At 57.8% G+C, this 25,671-nt stretch overlaps 2 protein-coding genes and 1 long non-coding RNA gene across 7 annotated transcripts; 2 read left to right on the top strand and 1 right to left on the bottom strand.

Moving 5' to 3' along the window:
• Window positions 1-1,740: 1,740 nt before the first annotated feature.
• On the bottom strand, window positions 1,741-6,806 carry LOC111942842 (hemoglobin subunit rho). The gene is made up of 3 exons (XM_023945916.2): window positions 2,865-6,806; window positions 2,544-2,766; window positions 1,741-1,922 (listed from the first exon to the last, which is right to left on the bottom strand). The coding sequence occupies exons 1-3, from the start codon at window positions 3,212-3,214 to the stop codon at window positions 1,794-1,796; spliced, it is 702 nt and encodes a 233-aa protein (XP_023801684.2). The 5' UTR covers window positions 3,215-6,806; the 3' UTR covers window positions 1,741-1,793.
• A 2,942-nt stretch (window positions 6,807-9,748) lies between these two features.
• On the top strand, window positions 9,749-19,103 carry LOC111944182 (uncharacterized). Of its 5 annotated transcripts, none has more exons than XR_015285312.1 (4): window positions 9,749-13,624; window positions 14,567-14,714; window positions 14,830-17,315; window positions 17,624-19,103. It is a non-coding gene; the product is annotated as an uncharacterized LOC111944182 (long non-coding RNA). The 5 variants fall into 5 exon arrangements; XR_015285310.1 differs by having other exon boundaries at window positions 14,530-14,714; XR_002871208.2 differs by having other exon boundaries at window positions 14,493-14,714.
• A 1,319-nt stretch (window positions 19,104-20,422) lies between these two features.
• Window positions 20,423-24,709, top strand: LOC111942781 (folate receptor gamma-like). Its single transcript, XM_023945874.2, has 4 exons — window positions 20,423-21,933; window positions 22,476-22,664; window positions 23,111-23,246; window positions 23,479-24,709. Exons 1-4 carry the CDS (start codon window positions 21,700-21,702, stop codon window positions 23,832-23,834), a joined length of 915 nt encoding a protein of 304 aa, XP_023801642.2. The 5' UTR covers window positions 20,423-21,699; the 3' UTR covers window positions 23,835-24,709.
• Window positions 24,710-25,671: the final 962 nt, after the last annotated feature.

Below are 25,671 nucleotides of genomic sequence, written 5' to 3'. Positions count from 1 at the left end.
CCAGTGCAACCCCAGCAACACCTGACAGCTTATTCCCAGCTGGTCCCCAGACAGGAAAGCAGGCCCTGCTCTCAGCCTGGGATGGATTTCACCATGCTCAGGACCCTTCCCTCGAGCATTCTTCCAGCTGGGTGCTCCCTGTGGTGTGGGTGGAAGATCTCCCAGCTCCTGGAATCACAGGATCATGGAATGGTTTAGGTTGGAAGGGATCATCAAGATCATCTCATTCCACCCCCCTGCCACAGGCAGGGAACCTTCTGCCAGACCAGGCTGCTCGAGTCTTGGCCCCTTCCACGGACAAGAACCTTCCCTTTCAGAGACAAACCATCCCACCCAGGGCCAAAGGCAGCTCCAGTGAGGGCCCTTCTGCCCCAAGCAGAGTTTCTTGGTCCCTGATTGCAGCAGTGTCCCCGCCAAGCTTTACAGAGCCCTTATCAGCAGCAGTGGCAGCTGTGCCCAGCTCTGCTCTGGAGCCAGGCCAGCCTCCACTCTCCTCCAGAATCTCCACTCTCCACAGGGCCTTGTGTCTTAAGCCAGAAGGTCCTGAAGGTGTCTTTGCTCCTGTTTTAAAATCCCAGAAGGGTTTGGGTGGGAAGGGACCTCAGAGCCCACCCAGTGCCAGCCCAGCCATGGCAGGGCCACCTCCCACTGTGCCAGCTGCTCCCAGTGTCCAGCCTGGCCTTGGGCACTGCCAGGGATCCAGGGACATCCTGCATCCAGGGCTCTCCTGTGCTCTCCTGACCTGTTCTGGGTCAGGTGGGCTGGTGGTATTGGTAACTTCGCTCCGTCACACCAGAGAGGGAGGACTGTCACTGGCAGGGTGGGACACGGGGCCCCCCTGGCAGCACCCCCTGTCCCTGGGCAGCAGGAGCAGCCAGGCACAGCCCAGCCAGCAGGACGTGCTCCACGTCACCAGCGGGACATGCAGGAGAGGGGCAGCACAAAGGTCGGGATGTGGACACTGAGATGAAAAGTCACAGCCCCCAACCAGGGACCAGCCCTGGACACCCCAACAGGCCTGGGGGTGCTGCTGGGTGCCCCCACCACCCAGCTCTGTGTTGCTGGAAAATTCCAAGGCTTTGAACTGGAATGCTGAGAATGGTCTGACCTCCTGCAGTCCTGCTGGAACGCCCATTGCTGGGTGAAGGGAGAAGCTGTGCTGCAGGGAAGCTGGGTTCAGATTTTGGGCTTTTTTCCTGATTCTTTTCCCCCTTGGTGCTGCCGGCAGGGCTGGACCTGCCTGGCTGTGCAGGATAGAGGGGTTAAATGCAAATCCCTGCTCTATCAGCAGAAAGGCAGAATATTCATTCCTAAATCATGCAAAGCAAGGGTTTCACCATTTGAGACACTAACATGCCCGTCTTTCCTTGTTGCTTTTTAGGCTGTTCCTGGAAAAACATTGCTGAAATGGAGATGCTTACACAGAAACTTTCAATTCCAGTGAAAAGATGTGCTTCCATTAAGCCAAAATGAGTAAAAAAAGGCTATAGCCCATCCTGTCTGAAAGCTGCTCTTCCCCTGCTCTTGGGATCTTACACATTCCAGATATCAAACTCTGATCAGGATGCACCAGTTTCCATCACTGATGCAGAAACTACTCTTGATGAATTTAATACATCACTAGCAAACTATGGAGGGGTAAATTTCTGCCGAATCAGTGAATCTCTACAAATTTATATCCTTGCAAATAGCCCAGGAGGAGAGGCCCAGGGCCCACAGAGACACAGAACACAAAGAATTGCAGAAAATGTAGTTTTTATTGCCTGTCACAGACACAGATGCCTCCCGAGGCTTCAGTGGTACTTGTGGGCCAGGGCATGGGCCACCACCCCAACCAGCTTCTGCCACGTGGCCTGGCAGGCGGGGGTGAAGTCCTTGGCGAGGTGCGTGGCCAGGACGATGACCAGGATGTCCCCCAGGAGCTGAAGAGGGGAAGGCAAGAGGGAAATCGGGTCAGCAGGTGCCAGCCCCCCTCACCCTGCACAGCCCCCCGGCACCAGGGGACCCCAGCCCCCAGAGGGTCCCGGGGCTGTGCCCAGGGAAGCTCTGTCAGTTGCAGGACAAGAGCCCCGTGCTGGCCCTGGACACGAGTATCCACCTGCTCCATCTCTGCTTCCCCTCACATTTCCCAGCTGCTAGACATTTTTCTGCCTTGCCTTTTCCTGCTGTGAATGCCCACACCTCCTTCAGCTGAGGGTCAGTGCCAGGTCCACCTTCTATCTCCCCAAAGCCAGGCTGAAGCAGAGGCTGAAGCAGAGGCCAACATCCTGCTCCTTTTCTCCAGCCGTGCCTGTGCAGGCCCCCAGACTTCTAGAGAACCTCTCTGTGTTTGTCACCAAATTTGTCCCTGCAGTCCAGAGCCTGGTACTGCCCTGCATGATTGAATTCCCAGCCTTCCCCTGTCCCCCAGTGCCCACTCCAGCCAGCCATGCCCTGTTTGCTAACTGAACCCAACCACACAAGTTATTGATGCCTGTTGGGAACCCCCCCGGGCACTGAGGTGCTCTGAGGAAGGAGAAACAGAGGCTCCAAGGACAGCTCACCCTGAAGTTCTCGGGGTCCACGTGCAGCTTGTCGCAGTGCAGCTCAGACAGCTTGGAGTAGGTGCCCTTGAGGTTGTCCAGGTTCTTGATGGCCTCCCCGAAGGAGGTGAGCACCTTCTTGCCGTGGGCACGCACCTTGGGGTTGCCGACGATGGCCGTGGGGCTGGACAGGTTCCCGAAGTTAGAGAAGAACCTCTGGGTCCAGGGGTAGACGATCAGCAGCCTGGGGAGAGACACAGGGGGAAGCAGATGGTTAAAGCCCCCGGACTGGGGCGGTTTCCCCGTGCAGGTGAGCGGGGCGGGTTCCCGAGCCAGACCCACCTGGCCAGGGCCTCGGCACCGCACTCCTCCACGCTGAGCTTGGCCCAGACGCTGGTGATGAGCTGCTTCTCCTCGGCTGACCAGTGCACCATGGTGGTGGCTTTGCTGGGCTGGACACGGAGCCTGGAGCTGAGCCCAGACCCTGCCGGGTTTTTATCCCCTGTCCTGGCGCTGCCCGGCCCCTCCAGCGGGGCCATTGGCTGGGCTGGGCGGGGGTCCCTGCTGGGGGCTGGCCGGGTAGTGGTCACTGCAGTGAGCCTTAACAGGCCAGCCCAGGACACAGGAGCTCTTATCTCCCTCTCCTTGGGCCCTGGCTGCCTGTTCACCACAGGCATGGACATCCCACCCATCCCTGCAACAGGCACAGACCCCTCAGAGAGGGCTTTAGAGTCATGGGATAGTCTGGGTTGGAAAGGACTTTAAAGCTCATCTTGTTCCATGTGCCATAGGCACCCTATGCCAGGTTGCTCCAAGCCCAGTCCAGCCGGGCCTGGGACGCTTGCAGGGATGGTGGCAGTGAAGCAGAGGGCACCTCCTCAGCTCCAGGTTTCCAGGAACACCTGTGTGGGCTGCCAGGGTGGGCTGCAGCTGTGAGCAGGCTCCTCTGCTCTGTCCGTGTGAGCCCTTCAGTGATCTCTCCCTGCTGGGAATGAAAAGCCGTGCACAAGGACAGCAGGACCCTGCCATGTCACAGCCCCATCAGCAACATCCCCCAGGCTGAGGTGTGGCTACAGGCACACCTGGACTCTGGCTGTCACCTGCACTGCTGCTCTCCTGCCTTCCAGGCCTCCAGGGAAGCTGTGCTCCCATGCTCAGAAAGGCAAAGCCGGGATGCTTGAGGTGTCAGGCATCCAGAGCAGGCTGGATGGAGCAAGCTGGTCTGGTAGAATGTGTCCCTGCCCGTAGCAGGGAGCTGGAACTGGTGATTATCCAACCCAAACCATTCCATGGTTCTTTGAATCTGTGGCTTTGGGTCTGTCTGTGGGCAGTTTAAGAAACCTCATCCAGACCTCTGAAATCTTCCAGTTACAGACTGATACTGGACCACTGATCTGAGAAGGCTGGACAGGAACTTTTTATATGGGGAGGCAGAAATAGGAGCCAGGGAATGGCTGCCAGGGGCAGAGGGCAGGGCTGGATCTTGGGATCTTGGGCAGGAATTGTTCCCTGGCAGGGTGGGCAGGGGCTGGGATGGAATTGCCAGAGCAGCTGGGGCTGCCCCTGGATCCCTGGCAGTGCCCAAGGCCAGGCTGGACATTGGGAGCTCCTGGGACAGTGGGAGCTGTCCCTGCCATGGCTGGGGTGGCATTGGGTGGGGTTTAAGGTCCCTCCCAACCCAAACCAGTCTGGGATCTCATTGGAGACACAGTGGCACAAGCCCATCACCCTGATCCCGCTGGGGCATTCACATCTGTAGTCACATTTTAGCTGCTCACCACAGGGTTCTGTAAGACATTATTAATTTTTTCCATTTCTGGGTGGTGGGAGAGGCCCCTTCAGCAGCCCCAGGCAGGCTCTGATAGCCCGGGCAGGGGCTGTGTGGGGCAGATAAAGGTATCGTCAGGAGCCCGGTGCTGGCTGAGCTCCTCACCTACAGAGCAGAGACAAGACACACCCGTGCTGCTGAAGAGATCTGAGGACTCCAGAAGTTGTCCAAATCCATCCTACAGAGCTCCAGGGAGTGCGATGGAATGTGTGCAGCCCTGAATTCCCAGGCAGACATTCCCATCACGTGAGCTGGCTGGCAGCTGCTCGCCCAGCTGGGGATGACAATAAATGGCCTCAGTGGCCTCTGCATTTATTACTTCTCTGTAGCCTGAATTGCCTGGCATTGAAATTAAAACCCAGGCTGCATCTGGGGCCATTCTCAGCAATGCACTCGCCTCCTCTCTGACAGGAGATTCATTTTCAGCTCTGCAAGGCTGAACTTTAAAAGGGAAAAGATAATGATGCTTTTCTGCTGCATCTGAACCAGCAGCAGGAAAAAGCTCAGGGAGGGGCAGCAGGACAGTGAGCCTGGGACAGGGAGGACAACATCAAACCCAGAGGCTGGAGGAGTGTTAACTGCAGCACTAATATTATCTTTAAATGTGGTTAATAAATTCTGGGTTTCTGGAGTCTGTTGAAAACAGGCAAGGGCTTGGTTTGTGGTGAGAAGCCTGCAGGTCTGGACCCGTGCTGTGACCCATCAGGGGCTGGTTTTACTGGTGTGGGAGCAGGGTGACTTTCCATGGATGGCTAATGACGGCCATAAAGAGCTGAGGGGGAAGGAGGAAGGCAGAGGAAACAGGAGGAAGAGAGGCAAAAGTAATTTTCATTCAGACAGGCCCATTCCATGCTGCTCTCCTGTACTGATCCCTTTAATGGTTGGTTTTATCCCCACAGCAGCTCTTTAACTTCTAAATCCCTTCAGATGGGCACAATAGCAAAGGAATAACAGCAGGTGGATCAGGCACTTAATCGGATTAGGGTCTTGTCTCTGCATGAGGAGAGTCTGGCGTGGCCATGGCCTTTTGCAGCCACTCTGTAAATGGACACATCAGCTCCAGGCAGCCCACTGGCCCCTTTGGCTGTGGCATTAGCCTGGTGCCTGGCATGAGCTCGGAGGTGGAGGTGATTCCCCAGGGAGGGCTGGCCTCAGCCCCGTGCCTGGGGCTGCAGGGGACACCAGGAGCCCCTGGAGAAACTGGAGAGGGACTGGGGCCAAGGGCTGCAGGGCCAGGAGCCAGGGAATGGCTGCCAGGGGCACAGGGCAGGGCTGGATCTTGGGATCTTGGGCAGGAATTGTTCCCTGGCAGGGTGGGCAGGCCCTGGCACAGGGTGCCCAGAGCAGCAGAGCAAAGCCAGATGCTCCCAGACTTTAGGGAAAGGGGCAGAGCAGCTGCTCTAAACCCATTCAGGATGTGGTCAGGGACAAATCTGAGTAATGCAGCAACAAGTGCATCTGAATCAGCACAATTTGTACAACTTTCCCTGGCTGGGACTGGTTGTTGCCTGAACGTGGTAGAAAAGAATTTCTGGAAATGCAGTTTTTTCCTTAGAAGGGACAGGGATACTGGGAGGCACCACAGGCAGCAGAGGTGTGGGGGCTCCACAGGGGAGACTTCAGGCAGGCTGGAATTTTAGAGCAGAGAGCTGGATGCCTTCCCCATGAGGAGAGTTGTTTCCTTCAGCGTGAGGCACTCTGCTCTCAGCACAAAGATATTCCTATATTTTTTTCTCTGCTGTAACAATCAGGGGAAATGCAGCAGAGGTTAAATGAATTCTTCTCTGGCCCTAACAAAGTTCTCTCATTTCAGGATCCAGATCTAAGCCTTGGTATTTTCTAGGTCTGACTCCAGGAGGTGTGGAGCACCCCTTGCTCTGACTGCTCCAGCTTGGCTTTCATGCCATGTAATCATAGAAACATGGAATATCCTGAGCTGAAAGGGACAGAATCCCAGGATCCCTGGTGCTGGAAAAGCCCTCGCAGCCCAGGGAGTCCCAGCTGTGCCCGATGCCCACCTTGTCCCCAGCCCAGAGCCCTGAGTGCCACGTCCAGCCCTTCCTTGGGCACCTGCAGGGATGGGCACTGCAAAGCTCCCTGGGCAGCCCCTGCCAAGGCCTGAGCTCCCTTTCCATGGGCAAATTCTTCCTGAAAAGGATCTACAAGGCCCATGGTGTCCAGCTTCTGGCCCTGCCCAGGACTGCCCCAAGAATCCCAACACGTGCCCCACTTCTCATACAAACATGTTTTAATTGACTTGGAGCCTTTCACCGTATTGCTTTAATTTCATAGGAAATCTCCGGGGTTTGGAATGTGTGTCCTGGGTAACACTGCTGGGTGCTGGGGGTGGCATGCAGCAGAAATGCACCAGGAACCTGCCCCAGCCTTGCTGGTGCCTCCCTGTCCCTGTGTCCCTGCAAAGGGAGCTACCAGGACGTGCTCAGCCCGGGAGCCCCCGGCCCAAGGGGTCCAGAGCCGTGTGAGGTTACACCAGGTGAGGCACAAGAGCCAGGATGTCTGGGGGGAAGCCAATCTTAGTGAAACTGCCTCTGAGTTATCCCTCACCACAAGAACTGGGGCAAAACCATCCAGAAATGGGCAAAAGCAGGACTTTTACTGCAGACAAGCTCTCTTAGGGCAGAGGTTCTCCTCGGTGGTTTGCTCTCCCCCTCGCCCTCGCTGGGGTCCGGCTCAGCACAGGAGGGACACTGTGGCTGGAGGGGACACGGCAGGGGGACAGCTGGAGGGAGGGACACGGCGGTGGGGAGGGAGGGCCAGGACGGCGGGGCTGAGGGAGGCAGCTGTGTGTTCCAGCTGTGTTCCAGCTGTGCCCAGCTGTGTGTTCCAGCTGTGTTCCAGCTGTGCCCAGCTGTGTGCTCCAGCTGTGCATTCCAGCTGTGTGTTCCAGCTGTGTGCTCCAGCTGTGTGTTCCAGCTGTGCCCAGTGGTGTGTTCCAACTGTGTTCCAGCTGTGCCCAGCTGTGCGTTCCAGCTGTGCGTTCCAGCTGTGTGTTCCAGCTGTGCATTCCAGCTGTGTGTTCCAGCTGTGTGCTCCAGCTGTGTGCTCCAGCTGTGTGTTCCAGCTGTGTGCTCCAGCTGTGTGTTCCAGCTGTGCCCAGTGGTGTGTTCCAACTGTGTTCCAGCTGTGCCCAGCTGTGCGTTCCAGCTGTGCGTTCCAGCTGTGTGTTCCAGCTGTGCATTCCAGCTGTGTGTTCCAGCTGTGTGCTCCAGCTGTGTGCTCCAGCTGTGTGTTCCAGCTGTGTGCTCCAGCTGTGTGTTCCAGCTGTGCCCAGTGGTGTGTTCCAACTGTGTTCCAGCTGTGCCCAGCTGTGCATTCCAGCTGTGCGTTCCAGCTGTGTGTTCCAGCTGTGCATTCCAGCTGTGTGTTCCAGCTGTGTGCTCCAGCTGTGTGCTCCAGCTGTGTGTTCCAGCTGTGTGTTCCAGCTGTGCCCAGCGGTGTTCCAGCTGTGCCCAGCTGTGCGCTCCAGCTGTGTTCCAGCTGTGTTCCAGCGGTGTTCCAGCTGTGCCCAGCTGTGTGTCCCAGCCCGTGGCTCGGCTGCCCCGCACACACCGGGCTCTCCCCGGACCCCGCCCGCCGTTCCCGGCTGCCGCTATCGGCCCGGGCAGCGCCGCAGCCCCTCCCGAGCCCTCCCCACAGCCGGGCCTGCAGCCCCGATAACCGGGCCGGGTGTCCGGGCTGTTCGGTGTCCGGGCTCTGAGGGAACCGGGCCGGAGCTGTTCGGTGTCCGGGCTCTGAGGGAACCGGGCCGGAGCTGTTCGGTGTCCGGGCTCTGAGGGAACCGGGCCGGGCCGGGCAGCAGCAGCTGCCGGCGCTGGGACAGACGGATGGACACATCTCCATCCACATCAGTCACACCAGGAGCGGTTCTGCTGTGGAATCAGAGTGCTTTGGGTGGGAAGAGACCTTAAAACTCCCCCATTCCCAGCCCTGCCATGGCAGGGCCACCTCCCACTGTCCCAGGAGCTCCCAATGTCCAGCCTGGCCTTGGGCACTGCCAGGGATCCAGGGGCAGCCCCAGCTGCTCTGGCAATTCCATCCCAGCCCCTGCCCACCCTGCCAGGGAACAATTCCTGCCCAAGATCCCAAGATCCAGCCCTGCCCTCTGCCCCTGGCAGCCATTCCCTGGCTCCTGGCCCTGCAGCCCTTGGCCCCAGTCCCTCTCCAGCTCTCCTGGAGCCCCTTCAGGCCCTGGACCCTTCTCTTCTCCTGTCCATGGAGTACACTGAGTTTTCCTATCATGTTTTTCTCTCAGGGCAGGTGAGAGCTGTTTCAGGACAGGGTTCAGGGTCTCCTCCATCCCTGCCTGGTGCCCACAGGCAGGATTCACAAAGCGAGTACCGACACAGGGAGCAGGAGGATGGGAGAGGACTCTGCTCAGCGAGCCCTTCCCTCTGCTGCTGTAGCCTTGGGGCTGCTCTCCCCCTCCCCACAGCTTCCCTCCCCCGTGGCACTGACGAGCCCAGGGTTCTGTGGCCAGGCTGAGCCAAGTGGTGCTGCAGGAGAAGCGTCTGAGCGATGCTAACCCTAACCCTCAGCAGGTAAACCCCAGACACCTCCGAGCACAGGCCTTGCTCTCCCTCAGCGAGGCTCCAGCATCCTCTGTCCCAGGCCCAGGGGAGCTCCAGGGCATCTCAGCAGCGCTCCCAGCCCTTCACCTGCCACAGGCTGAGCTGCCTCTGCCTCTCGCTGCTTTGGAGAGGGTTCCCTTCATCACAGACCTCCTCAAAAAGTCCCAGCATTGCCTGGGAACCACAAGAGCTGTCCCAGACCTCACATCCCGGGGCTCTTGCTAGCAAAAGGATTCTTGTGTGCAAGCATGGCTCCGGGGCACCAAGTCAGGCAAGGACTTTTCTCCTCCTGCTCATGGCATGGGACCAGCTGGGTCAGGAACGTGTTTTGTGGGTCTTGTTCTGCCTTAACAGCCTTTAAGGCTGGCAGTGGATGGAGCCAGACCTGTTCCCATATTGGAAATGGTTTTGGGAGGGCAGACCTGACCCAACTCCAGATCTGACCTCACTCCAGATCTCACCCCCAGTCTGCCACTGGCCTCTTATTCACGTAGCAAAAGTGGCTCTGAAAGGGGGTGGAACCTGGGGAAATCCCTGACAGAGGCTGAGTGGTTGTTTGGGGGCTGCCCCAAGTGAGGCACCGAACCTGATCCTCGGGCAGAGCCTCTCCCAGTGCCCAGACAGAGAGCAAGGGGCTCATCCCAGCACCTCAGGGCTCGCAGGGCTCGTGAGTGAGGCAGGGACTGGCCCCAAGTGCGTCACTCACCCTGCTCTGCTCTGCCCAGCACCGAGCATCGGGCACAGCCAGGGAGTCCCAAACAGCAGCTGAGCTGGGATGGGGTCAGGGCACATCCCACAGACCTGGCACAGCCCAGCCCAAGGGATGCTTTTGTTTGAGGCTCCTCTTCACACACCCAGGCAGAAAGGGAGCTCTGAAACCAGGACCAGGACCAGGGTCAGGGTTAGGATCACGGTGAGGGTCCCATGCCCAAGACTCGAGCCCGTTCTCTGCAGTTTATGGGATGTTTATGGGATGTTTATGGGCTCTCCCGTCACAAGCTGATGGGATGAGTTTGCACAGGCTCAGGGTGCTGAGTCACGGTGCTGGCCCCAGCCTGGCTGTGGTCAGAGGCTGATAACTGGGGTGGCACAAACAAGAGCCTTGTGGGCAGTGATAAGGCAGCCCCTGGCCCCAGGGCAGTGTCCCCTTTCTGCTGAGTCAGACTCTGACACAGCAGAAAACATTTCTGCTGAGCCAGAGTGGCAGCCAGGGGAAAACAGACAGCTTTTAAATTGGATTATTTATTTTTCTTAGCAGGATCAGGAGGGCAGCTCTGGAGTCCCCAGCACGGGCTGCTCACCCCTGTGTCAGCGAGGGGCTCAGGACCCTCCTGTGCCTGAGTAGCAGAGCCCATGGCAGGCTCAGACCGACATTCCCAAAGGGATGGTGGGATCCAGCCCCTCTTCTCCATCCTCCCTTCTGCTGCCCTGCTGCAAGCCTTGGGGGAAGGCTGTGTGGAAGGTGCCAGCTGCTGTTGAAACCTTTCCTATTTCCATAAGAGAGGGAATTTCACACCTTGTCCTCCTCCCAGAGAACGGCTCCCAGGGGATCCAGTCTCCCTGGCTCCACTGCTCCCCCTGTGCTGGCCGCAGGCAGAGCTCCCTGTGGGGAAACTGAGGCACAAAGCAGAGTGGCTGCTCTCCAGAAATGCCATGAAATGCTCATGGCAGGGGCAGACCCCCTTCAAGGAAGGGGCATGTTTGCCGTGCACAAAGTAAGGAACACAGCAAGATAAAGTCTTCCTCAGAATGAACAGAATGCCTTAAAATGTTTAGAATTTTAGAATCAGAATCTTAGAATCATGGAATCCCAGACTGGTTTGGGTTGGATGGGACCTCAAAGCTCATCCATTTCCACCCCCTGCCATGGACAGGGACACCTTCCACCATCCCAGGCTGCTCCAAGCCCCAGTGTCCAGCCTTAGCCAGGCTTTTATCCTCATTCCGTTGTGGGGTGTAGTGTCCTCCTGCCCAGCCCAGCCCCATGCCAGGGAGGTGGGTGCTGAGCCAGGTGTGCTCCAGGCAAGCTGTGCTCCCAGCCCAGCCTCTTCCACTGGGACTGGCAAGCTTTTGGCTCAGGGTGCTTTAGGGACCCACAGCACAAAGGGATTGTGTTGGGAAGCGTGAAGCTGTCCAGACTGAGCTCCGTGGATTGAAAGGCACAAAATTCACCCAGGATCTCCTGTGACCCCAGGAGCCTGTGTTTCTCACTAGTCCCTTCCAAGCAGGCCCTGAGTGAGGGTCTGAAGGCATCAGCACTGCCCCAGGAAGCGCCTTTTCCTTTTTGTTTGGAATGTGGCAACTTCCTGGGGCAACCTCTGTGCTGGTTCATGCCCAGGGGACCACAGACCTCTGGGGGATGCAAAAGGACCAACCAATTTTTTGTTGACACAAACAACAGGAAATGCACTTTTTTCATGCAGGGAAACTGAGGCACGGATTAAAGAGGGGAGGGAAGAAAAGCAGGAGTGCCTGGGACAGACCTGGTTTGTTCTCCTGGAACATCCCACCTCCTGTGAGACCCTGTTGCTCCCACCAGGGACTGGGATTTCCAGCAGTGGGGCCAGGGTTTGGTGCCCCAAGCCCATCCCTAGTCTTGGGTGTGGGTTTTCCAGCCAGGCAGGGTTTGGTGCTGAGCTCTGCTAATTCGAGATTTATCCACCCTCAGAGGTAAAGCCTAGGCTGGGATGTTGGTGTGATGAGAGGCAGAAGGAGCAGAGCTGGGGGATGAGCTGCCCCTGCACTGCAAGGCTCACTTTTCCCAACTCGGCTCCGGAGATGTCCCAAACACGAGGCTGGAGCCATGGGGCAGCTGCTCCCCAGCGCTCTGCACTCATCTTTGCCAGGCATGGGAAGTGAAAACCCCAAAAACCCCTGCCCCAAATTCCCTGATCCCGCACCATCCCAGCCCCGGTGCTCTGGGCAGCCTCTCCCTGCCCAGCTGGGCCATGTCGGGGTGAATGTGTGATTTGTGTCAGAGCCCAGCCAGCCCAGCCCTGCTCCTCCTGCCCAGCTGGGCCCATCTCAGGGTGAATGTCTGTGTGATTTGTGTCAGAGCCCAGCCCTGCTCCTGCCCAGCTGGGCCATCTCAGGGTGAATGTCTGTGTGATTTGTGTCAGTGCCCAGCCAGCCCAGCCCTGCTCTGCTCGCTGCCCCTGCTCCTCCTGCCCAGCTGGGCCATCTCAGGGTGAATGTCTGTGTGATTTGTGTCAGATCCCAGCCCTGCTCCAGGAGAGCTGGGCCCATCTCAAGGTGAATGTCTGTGTGATTTGTGTCAGATCCCAGCCCTGCTCCAGGACAGCTGTACCCATCTCAGGGTGAATGTCTGTGTGATTTGTGTCAGTGCCCAGCCAGCCCAGCCCAGCCCTGCTCGCTGTCCCTGCCGCTCCTGCCCGGGATGGGCCCTTCCCCAGCTCGGCCTGCAGCCCCCAGCACCACACACGGGCTCGGGAGCAGGGGATGGCACATGGCCTCAGCTCAGGGCACCAGAAATGGGAAATGGGAAATGGGAAATGGGAAATGGGAAATGGGAAATGGGAAATGGGAAATGGGAAATGCCTGGCAGCTCCTGTCTCTCAGGGTGGAGACTGGACTGAGATGTGCTGCTCTAAGCGGCTGTGCCAGGTGCTGCTGCCCGAGGATGGCTTTCTCCTCCTCCTCCCACTGCCTGTGATGGGGGGTGGCTGCTGGGGAGCTTCTCCAGGGCTGGGGAAACTTCCCACACACTAAAGGCAGCGGCTTTGTGCAGGCCCAGGTGAGCCCAGGGAACAGCTGGACTGGCTGGTGGCTGGGAGGAGACCTGGAACGGCCCAGTCCTGGAGCTGGAGAGTGGGCAAATGGCCCCGGGTGTGGGCATGGATCTGTTCTGCTCTGGGGCTGCAGGGTCCCCACAGTGAAGTGACGCACGTGGGACCCTGTGTGGGCCTGAGTGAGGAGCAGCTGGCACTGGCCGTGCCCACGTGAGCCCTCTGTGGGGACAGCACAGCTCTGGGACGGCCCTTTGGCCACCTGGGACCAGGCAGTCCAAGCTGGCCACCCGCACACGGCCCTGTGTGTGGGAGGTGCTGCAGGAGGCCACCAGGACCTGAGGGCTCCGGGCCTGGCAGGGTCACCCTCCACCGGGGCTGCTCCCCAAACTGGAGCTGGCAACTGAAGCAGCTCCCAGGTTTGCCACGGGACAAATGCAGCAGTGGCTGCTGGGCTTGGCCACTAAGCACAAGTGGTGGCTTCTCTTTCAAATGACACAAGTTCTGTCCTCCTGTCTCTGCTCCCCCCTCAGCCTCCTGCCTGGCTCAGGCCCGCTGGAAGCAGCTGCCAGTCCACAATTAACAGGCGCTAATTGGGCTTCCAGGGGGGCTGCAGCTCAGCCTGCTCGGCCCATTCACACTGGGAATCCCAGAATCACCGAGGGGTTTGGGCTGGAGGGACCTTAAAGGCCATGTCACCCCATCCCCTGCACTGCCAGTGCCAGGTCCCCAGGTGCCACATCTCAAACTCTGCCCGGAGATCCAGGCACAGCCTTGTCCGAGGGGAGACCCCCTGTGCGCCCCTCAGAGCTGTCCTGGGACCCCGGCCCGTGGGAAGGAGCTTTGGGACACACCGGGGGCAGCAAAGGCTTCCACAGGCCCAAATCCACAGGAGAGCCCTTGGATCCCAAAACAGCCTCTGGATGAGGAGCCCCGAGGGTAACTGGGGAGTTCTCAGGGTAACTGGGAGTTCTCAGGGTAACTGGGGAGCCCCCAGGGTAACTGGGGAGTTCTCAGGGTAACTGGGGAGCCCCGAGGGTAACTGGGAGCCCCCAGGGTAACTGGGAGCCCGGGGACAGCGGGCCGGAGCCGGGTCCTGCCCCCGGGGAAGGGAGGAGCGGGGCCGGGATCCCCTCCCCGAGCCCGGGACCTGCCCCAGCGCGGGCGGAGCGCGGCTCGATGCTTCCCTCTGCCGGGGCACGGCGGAGAGGGGCTGGGATCCAGGGGATGGGATCCAGGGGATGGGATCCAGGGCATGGGATCCAGGGGATGGGATCCAGGGGATGGGATCCAGGGGATGGGATCCAGGGGATGGGATGGGATGGGATCCAGGGGATGGGATCCAGGGGATGGGATCCAGGGGATGGGATGGGATCCAGGGGATGGGATGGGATCCATGGGATGGGATGGGATGGGATGGGATGGGATGGGATGGGATGGGATGGGATGGGATGGGATGGGATGGGATGGGATGGGATCCAGGGGATGGGATCCAGGGGATGGGATCCAGGGGATGGGATCCATGGGGTGGGATGGGATGGGGATGCAGGGTGTGAGATGAGGCACAAGGGAGGTAGAATGCAGGATGCAGGATGCAGATGTGGAATGTGGAATATGGGATGTGGAATGTGGATGCAGGGTGAGGGAGGGAGATGTAGAGGCAGGAGATGGGATGAGATACAGAATCCAGAGGCAGGAAGCAAGAGGCAGGTGCAGTGTGAGGACAATGCAGATATGGATGCAGATGTGGGTGTGGGATGAAGGGGGTGGGACGCAGATGCTGATGCAGATGTGGATGGGGATGCAGGATGCAGATGTGGATGCAGATGTGGATGGGGATGCAGGATGCAGATGTGGATGCAGATGTGGATGGGGATGCAGGATGCAGATGTGGATGCAGATGTGGATGTGGATGCAGGATGCTCCAGTCCCTGCTGCCCCCACCACCTGTGACCACCTGTGGCCTCAGCCTGCAGTGGGGGCTCCCCAGGTCACCAAGGAGAGGAACCATCTCCACAGAGAGACACAGGTTGCCCCATGCCAGATGTACCCACAGGCTCTTGGTGCCATGCCAAGACCTTCATGGAAAGGTTGTTTCTTCTGTTCTTCTTCCTTTTGTCACATTCCTTCTTTTCCTGGAGCAGGGAGACAGCCCAAAAGTCGAGTCCCCATGAGAGGGTTCTCTCCTGCACGGTGTCTGCAGAGGAACTTCACCTGAAGGCTTCTGCAGAGGAACCTCAGTGAAGCCTGTCAGACACAGGATCCACCTGCCTTGGGGCGGGCCAGGGGGATAAATATCACCTCCTCCCTGGCCCAGGAATCACAGAATCATTAAAGTTGCAAAAGACCTCCAAGATGGAGAGAAACTATTTACAAGACCCTGGAGGGCCAGGAGCCAGGGAATGGCTGCCAGGGGCAGAGGGCAGGGCTGGATCTTGGGATCTTGGGCAGGAATTGTTCCCTGGCAGGGTGGGCAGGGGCTGGGATGGAATTGCCAGAGCAGCTGGGGCTGCCCCTGGATCCCTGGCAGTGCCCAAGGCCAGGCTGGACATTGGGAGCAGCTGGGACAGTGGGAGGTGTCCCTGCCGTGGCAGGGGTGGAAGGAGATGATCCTTAGGGTCACTTGCCACCCAAAGCACTTCATGATTCCATGGTTCTCTGCTGTCTCTACATTTGTGCCTGGGAACCCCAGGTAGACCCATGGCAAACCCATCTCGTGGTGGGTCTCACAGCTCAGCCAGTCTGTCTGGGATGATCCATCAGGCAGGAATCCCTCCTCAAGGTGGGACCTCCCTCCCTTGTCAGCTCCTCTGCAGACCCACAGACCTGGCCCTTAAAGCTGCCAATCTCTGGGAGCTGCATTTGCTTTGCTGGTTAATCTTTAACTCTCCTTTGTGCCCACAAGAATAGCTGTTCTCACTGATAACCCCTGCCTGCTCCCTGCCTGCTCCCTGCGGGCTCTGCTCCCTAATTAACTGATGGAAATTGCTGATATCCCTGGTACAATAGAGGAGGATATCCAGCACTCTGCTACAGAATTCTAGACTTTATTGAGGTATTTATTCATTCTTTTTTTAGCAAAGAAAGCAGGCACAGCCTCATTCTCCATTAGGCCTTTCTGTGGGAGGGAAATCAATAGAGGAAATTATGTTTGGTTCTAATATTTATGTGGTGACATCACTCAGGATATGGGCATTTCTCCAAATGAACCACATTAGGTGTGTGATGCACAAAACCACATCTGACCATAAAAATGGCATACACAGAGTCATGGAATCGTGGAATGGTTTGGATTGGAAGGGACCTTGAAGACCACAGAATCAGAGACTCATAGAATAGAATCCCTGGTGCTGGAAAAGCCCTCGCAGCCCAGGGAGTCCCAGCTGTGCCCGATGCCCACCTTGTCCCCAGCCCAGAGCCCTGAGTGCCACGTCCAGCCCTTCCTTGGGCACCTGCAGGGATGGGCACTGCAAAGCTCCCTGGGCAGCCCCTGCCAAGGCCTGAGCTCCCTTTCCATGGGCAAATTCCTGCTGCTGCCCACCCTGAGCCTCCCCTGGCCCAGCCTGAGGCTCTGATCATCGTGAGAGTTCACAACTCTCAGGTGGAATTTTATTGCCCAAGTCTGTGCAGTTATTCCAGCTGGCACCAGGTGAAGAGTTTGCCCTTCCGTTTTTAACCCAATTTCTGCTTAATTATGCTTAATTGCATAATTTCAGAGCTGTGTGACCCCACCACCCACTCATGCCATCACGACAGACCCCCAGCTCCAGCCCAGCTCGTGCCATGAGGGGGTCACGTTTGGCTTCGTGCAGCTTTCTGGGGGTCCAGGACTGACCTGATCTTTGCTCTGTACACAACTGGATTCATCATGATGGGACCAGCAGCAGGAGAAGAATTTTTCACAGATTTGTGAATCTTGGAGGGGCTGATCACTGCAATCAGCACAGCACCAGTGTGGGAGGTGCAGGTGCTCAAGGCCCTGCTCCTCAGTGGTGCAGAAGGTGTGGATGGAATACACTGGGTTAAAGCAGGGGGATCCAGCCCATCCAGCATCTGCAGCCCCTCTCTGCTGGACTGGGAGAGCCACCCCAGTGCCAGGACACGGGCTCAGCAGTGTGGAACTGCTGCAAAAGCAGTCCTGCACAGCCTGGGAGCTCCCCCAGACACCACCACCCCACCTTCCTGCAAGGGCTCCTGGTGACCTTGGGGTCACCACTGCCCACCCAGGCCCTTTTCCAGCTCTCCTTTCTGGCCAGTCCTCATCTGGAATAAAAGCACCAATTACAATGAAATTTAACCCAAAATCTGTGGGACAGGTCTGCTCAGGCCCAAAGCAACAGCACAGTCTGTCCTCAGGCACTGGTTTATTCCTGTTAATTATGGTTAATGATAACAACGAGCTGCTGTGACTCAGCTGAGTGTTTGAATTCTGTGGGATTGACTTTCTAAGCACCCTCATATCTCAGTTCAGGAGCTGTTTCCATTGCAGGAAGATGATGAGTGCCCAGCTGTCCCAGTCTGCAGTGCCACCCTCTCAGCCCCCTCAAACAGCCCTGGAGCCACTTCCAGCTCCTGCAGGGAACTGCAATCAGCAAAATCCTCAGGAAATCCTCAGCCCTCCCCGTGGCAGGTGGGATTCCCTCTGACACAGAGACTGAAGTGATGTTTTGTTTGTTTCTTTTCTGGGATTCCATTTTCTTCCAGTGGGAGGTGTCCCCCATGGCAGGGGTGGGACTGGATGGGCTTTAAGGTCCCTCCCAACCCAAACCCTTCCACCTTTCCATCATTCTGTCCCCAGCCAGGCTGAGAGCTGTGACACAGGTCCTGCTCACTGAGCCCAGAGAATGGCCACTGCTGGCCATGGGCTTTGCACTGGGTCTGCAAGGCCTCAGGGAACCGAGCTGTGCCAGCTTTGCTGGTTGTGAACTCGCCCTGCAGGTTTTACCAGCTTTGGCAGAGAAGGGAACTTTCCTCCAATGGCCACGGCTCTCGTGCTCCTTGTCGCACGTGCCTTCGACTGGGTGCAGAGAACAGCAAAATTCTGTGCTGAGGGACAGAGATTCAAGACTTCAGCACACTGAGGGAGTGCAGAGAAATCCTTAGCAGCACGTCAGGGCCTCCAGGAGAGGGGACCAGGCGTGGTGCAGAGGGGCACAAGGCAGTGAGAGGTGGGCACAGGCTGGCACTGGAGACCTCATGGCTACAAACAACTCTGGAATGCTCAGTTAAGGAAATAGAAGCTCAGAGAGGGACAAAAAGGGTGTGGAGGTGACAAAGAGAGCAAAGAATGAGCATCTGGTGTGGAAAAACACAGCATGTTTAGGTAAGGGGGGTGTACAGGGATACAGGCAGGACATCAGGGAGAGATTCCCTGTGCTCTGCACCATCCCACACACGAGTTCCTCCTGCAAGGACAAGGTTTAGACATTCAGCTGGAAAGGTTTTGGGAGAGATGGGGGGATCTGCACACCCTGAACACTCTGTCTGTGCGGCAGAGGTCACAGGAAATGTAATACAGGGCTGGAGCACAGGTAAATGGATCAGCCCCATCCCTGGAAGTGTTCCAGGCCAGGCTGGACAGGGCTGGGAGCAGCCTGGGATAGTGGAAGCTGTCCATGCCCATGATGGGGGTTGGACTTGGATGAGCTTCAATGTCCCTCCCAACCAAACACTCCACTGATTCTATGATTTCTGCTCTTCAGCAGATTTTGTCTGGGTAAGCATCAAGTCAGCCAAGTCTCTGATGATGCTGAACCGCTCCAGGACCAGCTGTGAAAATCTGCAGAGGACCCTGGTGCAGGAGCCTGGGCAGGAAGGAGGAAAGGCATGGCTGTGCCTCAGATTCCTGATACCCACTGGAGCAAGAAAGTTAAACAAGGATCAGACCAGGATGTGTCTGGGAAGAGGCAGTGCCCTTCTGGGCAGCACCGTTTTGGGGCCAACTTCCCTGTTCTGGTCTGTGGTGACCGAACAACACGGAGGACAGCCCCAGGGCAGGAGTGGGGTCATGCAGTGGGCATGAACTGCTGACTGAGGGTACATCCAGTAGAGAGGGATCTGCAAAAGACCCCAAAGCCCCTTGACCCATTTCCCGAAAGGCCCAGAAGAGCAGAGTGCACGTGCTCATGTGTACATGAAGAGCAGGGAACCCGAGGCCAGGGTGAGGAAACACAAAGTGCCCCCAAAGCCCAGGCAGTGCCCCAGGACCGCCCTGTTTGGGTCAGTGCTGGAGCATTGACCCAAATGCAGGACTGGTGTTCTCCTTTCCCAGCCAATCTCTCCTTCACACTCTTCTGCCTCCCTCTTTCATTTCACTCTTTTATTTCTCCCGCCATTACTATGTAGGGGAAAACATGCATCCATTTCCATGCCAGGTGTGGAGCTGGCCAATAAAACTTGGTGACCTCTGGTTTTTGGACCCTTCTGGCTTTTGCCATTCTTTTGTCACCATGAGCACCTCTGACTTTTGGGTGCTCCTTCTACACAAGAGTGGGACGTGACACGTGGTACGACTGAGTCACTGAACAATAAAACAACAGATTTCAAAGAAAAAGCAGCTGAGATGAACACACAGTGATGCGCTGGGGAGAACACGTCAGATGGAAGATGACAGGCTGGTGGCTGACAATTATCTCTCAGGAACAAGCTGTCACTGCTCTGACAATGTTACAACACAGTTCAGTGATCAGCAGTTCCAAAAACAAACCAGATATTAGAAATTCCCTGGCAAGGAGCAGGAAACGTGGCCAGGACAGTGCAGGGCATCCAAAACCGCCACAGCCCTGTGCCTCGAAGGGCAAAACTCTTCTTGTGGAGGCAGCAGAGGTGGCAAAGGGTCGGGAGTGGGTGGGGGAAGATCTGCTCAGTGACATCTCCAGTATGAGGGGTTAGAAGCACAAGGTTGTTTTTCTGCCTGGCAGGAGGGGACAGCCGGGGGGGTCGGGCTCTGCTGCCAGGGAACAGGGACAGGAGGAGAGCTCAGGACTCAGGCTGGGCCAGGGGAGGCTCAGGGTGGGCAGCAGCAGGAATTTGCCCATGGAAAGGGAGCTCAGGCCTTGGCAGGGGCTGCCCAGGGAGCTTTGCAGTGCCCATCCCTGCAGGTGCCCAAGGAAGGGCTGGACGTGGCACTCAGGGCTCTGGGCTGGGGACAGGGTGGGGAGGTCTCAGGGACTCTGTGATCACCAGAGCAGGGTCTCCCAGAGCCTGAAGTGCACACACATGAAATTTAGAAAGATTTGCTCCTCAGGCAAGTGATTCATCACAGAAGCAGGAGTGATGTGGGTGAAGAAAAGAGCAAATTCCCCAAAGCTGCTCCAGGAGGAAGACTCTGCCCCATGCTGAGGCCAAGGGCTCTCCACAGCCTCTGGTGCAGCTTTCAGCACCAATGGATGTGCTCAGGTGTTAGGAGGGGTGCACCTGCAGTTCTGCTTTGTGCTGGGAGCTGTTACTCTTCCTCCTGAGGCAGCAGCCTGTGTGTCATTTGCTGCCTTTTGCATTTATTCCAATATTCATTCCATACCCAGAGCCCTGGCTCGGCCTCTTTTGGGCTCTTCTGCCTCGTGCCATGGTCCAGCTCCCCTCTGCCTGGTGCAGGGCAAGGGGAGGAAACAAGTGAAGGGCCAGGGCTGACAAGGACCTGCCTGGGCAAAGAAAGCCTGGATTGTTTCCCAGGCAGGAGGTGCTGCTTGTGAAAGAGGCTGGGTGAGGCAGGTGTCACCAAACCCTGTGCTAACCAACACTGGCACGAGTCAAAGCTCCTGAAAGAGAGGGGGAAGTTCCTCCCCAGTGCCAGCACCTGTGCCAGAAGCTTCCCTGTGAAAGCTGCCCCAGGAAGCTGCAGGGCTGAGTGTTTGTGAGGTGGTGGAGAGACTTCAGAGCCTTTTCAAGCTGCAAAGGTTGACTGTGATTTGGGAGTATAAAAATGTCGCTTTAATGCAAGTTAGCTATTTCCTACTTCTCAGGTTTCTGTGCCTGTCTCCTCAGGCCTGTAGCTGCTTTTTCTGGGGTGGTTTGTGCTATTTTAATGCTGTAAATGCTTTGTCTTGCTTCTGTGTTCTGCAAAATTCTGCTTAAAATGTGTCTGGTTGAGACCCTTACGCTGTGTTAACAAGGAATGGGCAGGAATTTTCTTGGTTAAGTCTTGTTGTTGGTTGGTTGGTTTGGGGCTGTTTTTTTGTTTTTTTTTATTTAAGAGAATGACTAAGAAATTGGTCCCAACCTCCAGGCAGGCAGAGGGGGCCAAGGCACGATGGTGTGAAATGTCTTTTGTTGCTCAAATCAGACCAGGCTGGAGGGCTGGAGTGCCCTGGGAGAGGGGCAGAATGAGATGGGCTTTAACATTCCCTTCCACCCCAAACCCTTGTGTGATTCTCTGATGATTCAGGTCTCTGCTGGAGACCTCAGGAGAGGGTTTCCAAGTCTCAGGCACAGATACAGAAAATGTTTTCCTGTCTTAGCACACTCCTGAAGTCGACACGGGCCTCCTGCAGCTCCTGGCCCACCCAAGGTGCTGCTGTTGGTGCCTTCCCTGCCCCTCTGGACCCTCGTGAGAGATCCCCGTACTCCCCACGCCTTGGCACAGAGGGCTCGGGGCTGGGAGCTTCTGTCTGGAGCAGTGGGGTGGCAAAAGGACCTCACCTGAGTGGGTCTCACAGAGCATCCCCCCTTCCTCGGGGCTGATGAATCGCTGGGCAGTCCGAGCTCTCCCAGGGCTGTTTGTGCCCCTGTCCTGATGATAACGTGTGGCTGACCTTGCAGCCGGGCTCGGGGGGGCTGCACGGGTGTCCTTGGTGCCATGAGCTGCTGCCAGGTCCTCAGGAGTGCCTGGCCTCCACAGCACCTCCCTCGCTGCTGCCTGTGCCAAACCCTCCCCTGTGCTGTCCCCTCTATATCTGTGTCCCCTGTCCCGTGCTGTCCCCTCTGCACAGCTCTGTCCCCTGTCCTGTGCTGTCCCCTGTCTGCACACCTGTCACCCCTCCTGTGCTGTCCCCTGTCTGCACAGCCCCGTTCCTGGGATGGCAGTGGGGCAGGCAGTGGGGCAGGCAGTGGGGCTGGCAGTGGGGCAGGCAGTGGGGCAGGCAGTGAGGCTGGCACTGCTGGCACTGCTGGCACTGCTGGCACTGCTGGCACTGCTGGCTCTGCCGGCTGCCGATGCCGTGGCACCAGTGAAGGACCCGCTGCTGAACGTCTGCATGGATGCCAAACACCACAAACGCGAGCCCGGCCCCGAGGGGAAGCTGTTTGACCAGGTAGGAGCTGCTGGTGGCCCTGGGTGTCCCAGGGTGGGACAGCCCTGTGCCCCCTCCCCGCACACTCGGGGCTGCTCTGGGCTCGGCCACCGCTTGCCGGAGGGATAAAGCCGCGCTGGCTGCGAGATCTGTTTGTTTGCTGCCTTCCTTCAGCAAGTGGCCAGTGAGTGACAGTGGGGATTTGTCAGCTCAGTGTCACCCCTCTCTAACCCCCTCCTGGAGCTCGGGACCCCCAGAGCACAGCAAGGGAAAGGATGTGAGGAGAGACCCTCACCTGCTCCCTCTCAGGGTGGGAGAGCCTTCTCGCTCTGCCCCAGCCCTCGGTGGAGGAAGGGGGGTTTTATTTCTGTTCCTTGGGCTGGCACTGACTCCTGCTGAGGATCTGATCTGCTCCTCCTCCAGCCCTGCCTTGCTGCAGTGCCCAGCTCCTAAGCCCAAAGTGACCGAGAGTTTGCTGGGGAAGGTAGAACACTCTGGGTGCCGTGGGCTCTCCCTCCTGGGGCTGCTCCTGCCCAGCTGCAGCAGCCTGTCCCCTGTTGCAGTGCTCCCCCTGGAAGGACAACGCCTGCTGCACAGCCAACACCAGCTCGGAGGCCCACAAGGACCAGTCCTACCTCTACAACTTCAACTGGAACCACTGCGGGGTGATGCCACCCAAATGCAAGCGCCACTTCATCCAGGACACGTGCTTGTACGAGTGCTCACCCAACCTGGGGCCCTGGATCGAGAAGGTAGCATCAGATCCAGGAGTCATGGAACTGTTTGGCTTGGAAGGGAAATTAAAACTCGTCCTGATCCCAGCCCTGCCATGGCAGGGACACCTCCCACTGTCCCAGGAGCTCCCAGTGTCCAGCCTGGCCTTGGGCTCTGCCAGGGATCCAGGGGCAGCCCCAGCTGTGCCAGGGCCTGCCCACCCTGCCGGGAAACAATTTCCCATCAATATCCAGGGTGTCTCAACTTTTCCCACAGGGTAGAGAGATTCCAAGGATTTTTCTGGCCTCTGACTAATGGAAGAACTCCTTGTGTCAAGACACGTCTCCGCTGAGGCTGGAACTCCTCTGGGATCAGCTGTGCACCCCCATGGGAGGGGCTGGGGGGATCTGGGATGTGCCAAATCTCGCCCTTGACTCACAAGGCTCCCCAGCATGACATGTGCCACTGTTCCTGTGTCCTGCAGGCCGACAGCAGCTGGCGTCGGGAGAGGATTCTCCACGTGCCGCTCTGCAGGGAGGACTGCGAGGAGTGGTGGGAGGACTGCAGGGACGCCGTCACCTGCAAAGAGAACTGGCACAAGGGCTGGAACTGGGCAACAGGTCGGTGTGCTCTGGGCACCTCTCCTCTCCCCGCAGGCAGGTTTCCAGCACTGTCACCGCTGCCAGCACCCCAGGGGTCTGTCACTCCTCTGGGTGGCCAAGCCCCCAGCGCCCAGCTCAGACGTGGCCATGGGCCGTGGGCAGGTGACCTGTTCCCCCCAGGGGAAGGACAGGAGGGAAGGGCTGTCCCAGTGCCCTGACTGAGCTTTGCTCCCCGCTGCTCTGTGCCCAGGAACGAACCGCTGCCCCTGGGGCTCCATGTGCAGACCCTTCAGCGAGGTCTTCCCCCGACCCAAAGACCTGTGCGAGAAGATCTGGTCCAACTCCTTCAAGTACAGCGGCGAGCGCCGGGGCAGCGGCCGCTGCATCCAGATGTGGTTCGACCCTGCCCAGGGGAACCCCAACGTGGCTGTGGCCGAACACTTCGCTTGGAGAAAGAGATGCTCCCCTGGCCGGGGGGGGAGCGTGGCTCTGGACGGCGCCGGGCGTGCTGTGCCGAGGTCTGTGCTGCTCCTGCCGCCCCTGGCCCTCCTGCTGCTCCCCGAGGGAGCGGGGGGCTGCGGGGTGCCCAGATGGGGGTCCCTGTGACCCCTCTGTGGAGGGACATGGCCCGGACTGCTCCAGCTGCCCTGCAAGAGGAGCTGGCACAAGTTACTCTGTCTGTGTGTCCCAGCGCTCAGCATTAGTTGTGTTGCTGGACCTTGACACCACCTTTGGGCCGCTGAGCAGAGCAGGGATTTTCTTGCCTCTGAGGGAAGAGCAGTGCAGTCTCTGCTCTGATGTGGGGCTCCTGCACATCTGTTCCCACCCCACGGCCGTGTGCTGGCCTGGCAGAGCTCTGCTGGCTGCTCCTTTGGGCAGCTGTGAGACGCGGGCTTTAGAGGGTTTAGAATTTAATTGATTAAGGATATAGTTAACCTGAAAATGTTTATAGCTTTTTAGAATATGTTAAGCACAACAGAAATCACACACTGTCTGTAACCTCTTATCATCCCTTGCTGTGGTCACGAGAACGAGCAGGAATGTAAGCTCCTGGTCCTCTCTGGATAAGGAGAGGAACAACAGAAACACAGAGGGCTGGGAAAGCAGAATGCCGAGACAAGGGGAGCCCTCAGACCCTGAGCTGCACAGAGCTGCTCCTGCAGTTTGAGCAGGGACCAGAGGGCCACAGCACAGGCCCGAGGCACAAAGGTGAAGGGTTCAATGTGATGAGGAGTTTCCAGCCCTCAGCTCTGAAATCCACCCTGTGAGCACCAGAGCTGTGCGTGCCCAGAGGGAGCTGGTGACTTACCCAGAGGGGATGGGAGGGGACAGGAAATAAAAATGCATGAAACTAATTGTGCAATCCTACACAAATGTAATATTCTAAGGAATAAATAGGGAATGTAAACCTGGTGATTTTCACACAGGTTTTAGGAGAAGCAATCTGCTGGGAGCTGCCAGTAAAGCATACCTAAAACCTTTGCACTTGTGGAGTCTTTCCATGAGTCACTCGGGACTCCCTGAAGGGTGGCTTGGATAATAAAGTCTTGCTCTGCATCAGCCTTGTTGGACTGATGTGAAATACTCCTGAGGAGGGGGAAGAGTCCTGGGGGTGGTGGTGGCTATGGGATCTCTAAATGTGGGAATTGGCCTGGGGGAGCAAAGATCATAAAACTACAAATGGTTTGGATTGGAGGAGATGTCAAACCTCATCTCTTTCCACTCCCCCATCCATGGCAGGGACACCTCCCACTGTCCCAGCTGCTCCCAATGTCCAGCCTGGCCTTGGGCACTGCCAGGGATCCAGGGGCAGCCCCAGCTGCTCTGGCAATTCCATCCCAGCCCCTGCCCACCCTGCCAGGGAACAATTCCTGCCCAAGATGCCAAGATCCAGCCCTGCCCTCTGCCCCTGGCAGCCATTCCCTGGCTCCTGGCCCTGCAGCCCTTGGCCCCAGTCCCTCTCCAGCTCTCCTGGAGCCCCTGGAAGGGGCAGAGGAGCAGAACTGCCCTTGATGGGGCAGGGGCTGCAGGCAGGACCCTCCCTGCCCTTGGCTGCAGCCCAGCTGGGCTGGGTCAGCCCTGCCCACACCTGCTTTGGGCTCAAGAGCCCTTCAAAGCAGGGGAAAGGTTCCCAGACCTGCAGAAACTGTGCAAAGACTTGCTGCTGTGCTTCCTTGGGGTTTTGCTTCCTCTGAGGCAGAAACTTCAGCAGAACTCCACCAACTTCCTGAAGGGAAACGCAGGGGGTGGGGAGAGCTGGATGCCCTGGCTAGAGCTGGGGAGAGAGAGGGGATCCTGCTGCTTTTGTGGCTGGATAAAGCAGAAAGCAGCCTCAGTCTCAAAGCTCAATGTCCTGAGTGAGGTGAAGGTGTGGCAGAGCAGGTGAAGTACCTGAGAAAGGAACCCCCAGCTGCTGCCACTTCCCTAAACTGCTGAGCTGGCA

The sequence above is a fragment of the Cyanistes caeruleus genome, chromosome 3 (assembly GCF_971803275.1).
Source record: "Cyanistes caeruleus chromosome 3, bCyaCae1.hap1.1, whole genome shotgun sequence".
Lineage (NCBI taxonomy): Eukaryota > Metazoa > Chordata > Aves > Passeriformes > Paridae > Cyanistes > Cyanistes caeruleus.
The sequence above is the reverse complement of the archived record's forward strand: the minus strand, read 5'-3'. Positions and strand labels throughout refer to the sequence as shown.

Coding starts and splice junctions, on each gene's coding strand:
- LOC111942842 (XM_023945916.2), bottom strand. CDS start 3,214: ATGGGTGGGATGTCCATGCCTGTGGTGAACAGGCAGCCAGGGCCCAAG. Junction 2,767..2,864: donor GGTGCCGAGGCCCTGGCCAG/GTGGGTCTGGCT, acceptor GTCTCTCCCCAG/GCTGCTGATCGTCTACCCCT. Junction 1,923..2,543: donor TGGACCCCGAGAACTTCAGG/GTGAGCTGTCCT, acceptor TCCCCTCTTCAG/CTCCTGGGGGACATCCTGGT.
- LOC111942781 (XM_023945874.2), top strand. CDS start 21,700: ATGGCAGTGGGGCAGGCAGTGGGGCAGGCAGTGGGGCTGGCAGTGGGG. Junction 22,665..23,110: donor TGGGGCCCTGGATCGAGAAG/GTAGCATCAGAT, acceptor TGTGTCCTGCAG/GCCGACAGCAGCTGGCGTCG. Junction 23,247..23,478: donor GGGCTGGAACTGGGCAACAG/GTCGGTGTGCTC, acceptor CTCTGTGCCCAG/GAACGAACCGCTGCCCCTGG.